Below are 6,774 nucleotides of genomic sequence, written 5' to 3'. Positions count from 1 at the left end.
ATATAAAGCTATCGGTATATAAAGCCATACAAAATGCTCACAAGTAAAGCAACCGATACAGTAAAATAGAACTGTTAAAGTAAACAATATTATTCTCGCCTCATTTATTTCCTTCGCATAATCTCGAAAATTTTCAAAAATGATTGTGAGGATAACTTTTACATGTTGTGAGAACTTATGCAGGTTAGTTCTAACTATACGCTGTTGGAACTTAGGCAAGTAGACTATACCTTGTGGGGACTTGAACAATTTCTAACATAAGCGTTGTGTGAACTTGTGCAAGTAAAAGCTATACATTGTAGAGACTTGGGCAAGTTCCAACCATACGCTGTAGCCAGTATAGGGCTGGTGCAAGTTCCAACCATTCACCAACTATAGCATGTGGGTTGTAGTTAAGCTGTGGTGACTTGTGCAAGTAGCAACTACATGTCATGGGGACACCCCAATAATTTTTCATGCCGTGGCGTTTTACGAATATCGCACATTGTCGATGTTTTACAGTTCATTGAACTGGAACGATAACTTGGTGGCCGTCTTTGAAACCAAATAGAGGGCCGTGATCCAGGAGAGGAAAAATTAAACTCCTTCAAGAAAAAACCTTCCTCATTTAACGGCAGTTGAGGTATATTACTATTTTCGAGGTGAAATGGCAAAAGAAAAACATTTTCCATTAATTTGTCTACAGAACTGGCTGGTACCAGCCTGTTACGTCGATTTTTTATGTCAGAACAATCCGTGAAAATGGAAGTGACATCCTACAAATTTAAAAATGTTTCAATGAGAGTACTATTTTGGTAATTCTTTACCTAAAAACATAATTTCAACTGGAAAGTTCGAAAATTTCCCCTCAATACTCTCCTTTAGTCCTTCTTCACTGTATGATTTCTGCTAGAGCTTTCCCGCCCTTTTCTATCCATGGCTTCACCCAATCATAGGCCTTCGTTCCAGGCTTATAGTTCACCGCACCGTAACCGTCATCGTTTGGATTCAATCGTTCGATTTGTAAAGTCGTTTCATTTGGCCAAGTCTTTGGACTACCCGGTAGAATAAAGTTACTTGAGAAGAGACAAAACAAATCTTTCGAACTTTTCATTCAAGAAATTCGTATTTCTTTTTTGTGAAGCTGAGATGTTTCGTTGCTCGAGATCTTTCTTGCCAAAGTTCACTGGGACGTTAGGATCAAGAGCCACATGTCAAATTTTGATTCAAAGAAATCTCGGCAACCAGAGTGAAGGGGTAAAACCCGCACATAAAACGGCAAAAGCTTTTGAAAGCATCCCCGGTAAGTTTATTTGGATATGTATACACTTTTTATTTACACTTGTTTTACGTCGTCCAGGTTTTATTAGATTTCGTGTCGTTGAATGAAATCTGTCATATGAAATCATATAGCAATATCGGCATGCCGTTCTGATGCCGAACGCACGTTTTTATACTATTCTGTCTTTAGCCGCTCCTTTGGCTCTCATGTAAACTCTACGTCGGAGATACGCATTTATTTACGGTCGATCATACGCCAACACATCAATTTTTAAAGCTTGTTCGTTTGAAAATAGGCAAATACCAGCTTCCTTTGATAGATAATACGCTATGACAGGAAACTGTACGTAGTTTGAAGCGAGGAACCAAAACATCACGAAAAACAGTCAAAGGTCTTTGGATATGCAATGTAATAAACCATGAGTGTGTGTAAAACGTTTTTACGTACAAAACTTCCCTTCAGTTATTGAATACGCTCTTATTTGAGTCAATATTTTGTGGTTATCGTCACGGAAGTGAAAATCTATGTCAATTTAAATCATTGGCTTAAAATATGGCTTTCCCCTCAGTGTTTACATGAAACGTTCGCAGAAATAAAACTATTCAAAACGGTACGAAGCTGGTAAAAAGACTAATTTAAAAATGATGAAATTTTAAATTAAAATAGAAGGGACTATTTAATACTACACCTATATTTGGCATATTAGCTACAGGTCACATGAAATTCATGTGTACTCATTTGTCATGAGGTATTCACATGACTTTCTCGTGATTGTAGGGGGTTCATGACAGTATTTTTGGCTAGCTCAAAGCTTTTAAAGTTTAAACATCTATTCATTAAAGCAAAACTATTCAATTACAAATAAACTATTATGATCTATGGGTCATACTACACCTACTCAATTTAAGTATCTCCCAAGTCCCAAATGGTATTATTACTAATATCAAGTGCATTTTCTGGTGGTTCATTGGTTGAGACTTTAATGTCTTTGAGAGGGCAGAAATCATGTTGTCCCACAACAAAGAATTGAATGAAACCACCACCAACATGACTGGGATTGTAAATCTCTACTTACACAAACAATTTACATGTGCCAATTTAATATGAATCTTATGTGGCAAATTTTATTTGCTGATGTCAATAATGAAAATTAGGCATATTAGACACATACAGAAAAACATCCAGAATAAAGCTTATCTTCTATGAATGTGACACTGATGACAGCCAGTACGTACGTGTTTTTCCTTCACTTGCTAAAAATTTAAATGGTGCAGAACCGAACTTTTGACCAGGGGTCAAGTCATCTAGCAAATAAGCAATATTTCTTTCCTATTTACACAATCAAATATGTTTTGCAAATAAAACTAGTCATGTAAAAATTACTTGTGCAAACATGGTTTTAATTAAATACCACTTCAGAAATATGTCTTATTTCTATGTTTAACTTCCAACACTTACCAAACCAACCTAATTAAACCAAACATTCTAACTTATGTCAAAATTTTATTAATTAAATATTCCCAATAGAGTTGCCTGTGGAAGACTCAATAATATACAATGGCCCTATTATTTGTCACACTATTTAAGACAACCAGATAAAACCAACATATATAATTACTATTATAGACTTGACAGCCTATGTGACAGTATAATATAATGTATATCTTTTATGTCCATACAGTGGGGGTCAAAATTCTAAGTCCAGTCATTATGATTTTTGTCACATTGATATAACGACAGTATACAATCATGTGTATACAGTCATGCACACAATACAATTAAATTAGTGCTGTTCTAATATTTTGTATCACCTCTTTTACATTTCAAAACAGCTTTGACTTTTTGGCATAGAGTGAACCAGTTTTGTTACTTGATAGCACTTCAATCTACTCCAACATTGGTTAAGGCGGTCCACTGGTTTTCCATATACTTTCTTCCCATCTTCCTTTGCAAATGGTATAGCTTTTGCCTCTCAGTCTTCCAGATCTTTATTTAATTGAATACAAACCAGATTCACGAAACACTTCCAACATTAAATTCCTTCAACACATATCACTTCACCTCAATTTTTCGCTGAGACATCCCTTCATTATTCATTGTTGATTTTTATAACCTGGCCTCTCTTTTGCTAACCCCTTTTGCCATCTTTAGTCCCTTTTGCCACAAAAAATAATCACATTTCTTGTACAACTTAAATACCATGAGAATTAACGAGAACATATGGGAGCCATTACTATCAGAAAATCAAATGTGCAAGTTCAGATCAACATAATTATCCAATTTCCAACTCACAAGATATCATTTATTGACCCCCACTGTATATGTCTAGTTTACATAAGTCATATGCAAGTCTAAAAGCAGGCTAGATCGAGCACTAGGTGGTTGTAATAAATCCTGTAAAACTTAATGTCAACGAAATTGCACTGCCCAAAACTTTGCCTATACCCGGTATTCTAGCTATAATCAATCCTCTTTTGTCATTTTGGGAGCCCAGAAAAATTTATTTTGATAGTAAATTGCGCTAAGGAACCATAAAGTGCGTAATACCATAGGCATCCCAGGAATACAATTTGTATTTTTATATTCAATTTAAAACTTTCGCAAGCGCACACGAGTCGCATTGCTATGGCATTATGTCATAGCAATGCGACTCGCGTGCGCTTGCAAGAGTTTTGAATTGAATAAAAAAATACAAATTGTATTCCTGGGATGCCTAGGGTAATACCACCGAAAGGAACACGACTAGATATTCCTCACCTAATATTTTAATTAGTTGTGAAAGGTTCTTCAGCCTAGGTTCTTGGAAATGATAAAATTTGAATGTGTAACAATGCGAGCAAAGAACAACTGAGCCCCACTATGCGAGGAGAGTCGTTTGAAGAAAAGACTGGAATATATCAATTCAGTCTATTCAGAAGCATGGCAAACCAATATTGTGTTACATATTGTCTCTAATGGTTAATATTTATCGAATTGTACACAGGTGCATTGCTAACAAATCCCAGAACGGAATACCGAAATATGCGCGTGTATCAAGGCAGGATAAAAGCTGTTGTTCTTGATTGGGCTGGAACTGTCGTGGACTGTGGCGTATATTCTCCTGCGATTGTCTTTACAAAGATCTTCGAGCACGAAGGCGTCCCGATCACGAACGAGGAAGCCCGAGAGCCAATGGGGATGCATAAGAAAGTGCATATGCGCACAATCACGCAAATGGAAACCGTACGGAGACGGTGGAGGGAAAAATTTGGTCGCAACCCGAACGAAGAAGATGTTGAGCGAATGTACGAGAAATCAATTCCGTTGCAATTGTCGTTGTTGGAAGAATACAGCGAGATGATTACAGGCGCAGTGGAAACTGTCGACATACTCCAAAAAGACTGGGGGTTGAAAATTGGCTCGACCACTGGATTCACGACGCCTATGCTGGATGTGGTCAAGCGAATCGCAGCTAAGAATGGATACGTGCCCGATTGCTATGTCGCCGCTGACCAAGTGCCACAGGCTCGTCCCTTTCCGTATATGGTGTGGATGAACGCGATACAATTGGATGTAAACCCAATATCGGCGATTGTAAAAGTTGATGACACGAAAGATGGGATAAGAGAAGGCACATCAGCAGGTTGCTGGGCGGTTGGTCTAGCGAGAACAGTAAGTGTTTATAACGTTATGGGTCAGTTAGTACCAGTTAGTTCTAATATAACTCAGTGGAATGATAACTGGTGATAAATATGTAAGTCCATGTCTTCAGATATGTAGCTATGTCCATGTCTTCAGACAGTTTTTAGCTGAAACACCATGCTGTGTACATGTATTATTGTAAAGTATTGACGATAAAATTTCTATTCGTTGTTGAAATTTAAAAAAAAAACAGCTGCAATTTGATAAAAACCCGGCAAATTATGGGCAGTTAATTCCGTATTTTTGGACTCTACCAAATGGAATTTTCCATGGCCTTGATTAACTCTTCTCCCAACTCAGAAAACCTAAAACGCACTGACTCCATTTTCCCACCTTCATGCATGAGAAATTTGTTATTGTAGTTGATGTAACTGAATAATACCGCCACGACATCTGTAAATTTTTCTTTCTAGGGCAACTACGTCGCATTAAATGAGAAGGAAATAGATCAATTGAGCGACGAGGAATACGAATTAAAGATTGCGAAATCCTACGAAACCTTGGCGAACGCTGGCGCACATTATGTCATCGATACTATTGCTGAACTCCCACCTGTAATTGAAGATATCAACCGCAGACTGGCTGCTGGCGAACGACCTTGAATTATGAAGATTTTCTGAACAATACTGGGAAGACAAATAATCGTCTGACTTTTTGTATCATTCTTCATACAAGACGAAATACTCACCGCATTAACTATAGTAATTATGATATAAATTAATTATAACTTAAGGCCCTGTTACACGGTGCAATTTTTCCTGCAACTTGCAATGCAATTCTTGTTTTGAGCGATGTTAATATGAAAACCACCAAACTTTTGTCTTTATTACACCCCATGCGTTTCTTGATTACATGCACTTACATTTTGAAAACTCTTCACTAATTTACATCTTTTACATCTAACATCTAACTTACATCAAGTTGCCAGAAAAATTGCACCGTGTAACATGGCCTTTATTATTCAAAAATCAGATTGAGGTTCGGATTTCCAAGCTCAATGAGATGATGTGTTAATCCCGAACGATGTTGATGAGAGCAAATAAGAGCATTGCCTGTTTTTCTACCATACAATGTTTGTATAATAGCATGCTTCTTCTTAATTACCAATGCCGTTTACCGTTCTTATAGCGCTGTTCAGTTATCAACATGGTTTGCCTTTAGCGACAGTAAATAGATAGTTTCTTTGTTTTTCCATGTTCTTCGCTAATCATAACTCGGTATTTAATAAGTTACTCGAATTTAATTTGTCAGGCATGTCATCTTTTCTTTCAATGACTGTCTGCATGTTTTAAACGAATCATGAAAAACCTGTTCTAAGGCAAAAAAAAAGAGAGACGATTCTTGACGGCAAATACATTGTATGACCATTCAAATGAACTATCTTACTATATTCACACTCGTTTCCTGTTTTTAATTTATTTAATAAATAAACAGCATTTTTAACTATTGTCACACAGACTGAGACCGTTTGACAATGCTACTGCGCTCACACCTAGGCCCTTTCCTTTTTTCGGTAATAATGGCCTGACCAGTCCTGATGGGTTTCAGTACAGACATGCTGGCATTTTAGAGTGTTTCAAGAACTCTGCACTATTTAAATATATTGTTACTTACATCCACCTAGCACAAAAAATACAATGGCAACCGCTATATTCTTATCGTAATACTCTTTCAATTCCAAATATTACAAAAATATGACCGGTTCGACCACTTTGTTAGTAATTTCGTCTAAATACTATCATGATCAATTCTGGTAATTTTGCCAACGAATCTAAAGGAGGTTCCCCGCACACATGCACTTCCGCCTGGCACCCCCATGAAAACTATAGGCC

General features: G+C 37.0%; 1 protein-coding gene across 1 annotated transcript; it reads left to right on the top strand.

Moving 5' to 3' along the window:
* Positions 1–970: 970 nt before the first annotated feature.
* On the top strand, positions 971–6,561 carry LOC114521171 (phosphonoacetaldehyde hydrolase-like). Its single transcript, XM_028541586.1, has 3 exons — positions 971–1,282; positions 4,245–4,912; positions 5,356–6,561. The coding sequence occupies exons 1-3, from the start codon at positions 1,129–1,131 to the stop codon at positions 5,542–5,544; spliced, it is 1,011 nt and encodes a 336-aa protein (XP_028397387.1). The 5' UTR covers positions 971–1,128; the 3' UTR covers positions 5,545–6,561.
* The last annotated feature ends 213 nt before the right edge of the window (positions 6,562–6,774 follow it).

Source organism: Dendronephthya gigantea, unplaced genomic scaffold (assembly GCF_004324835.1).
Source record: "Dendronephthya gigantea isolate DGI-Jeju-01 unplaced genomic scaffold, DenGig_1.0 000019F, whole genome shotgun sequence".
NCBI classification, from domain to species: Eukaryota; Metazoa; Cnidaria; class Anthozoa; order Malacalcyonacea; family Nephtheidae; genus Dendronephthya; species Dendronephthya gigantea.
Note: the sequence above shows the minus strand (reverse complement) of the source record. Positions and strands in the feature narration are given on the sequence as shown.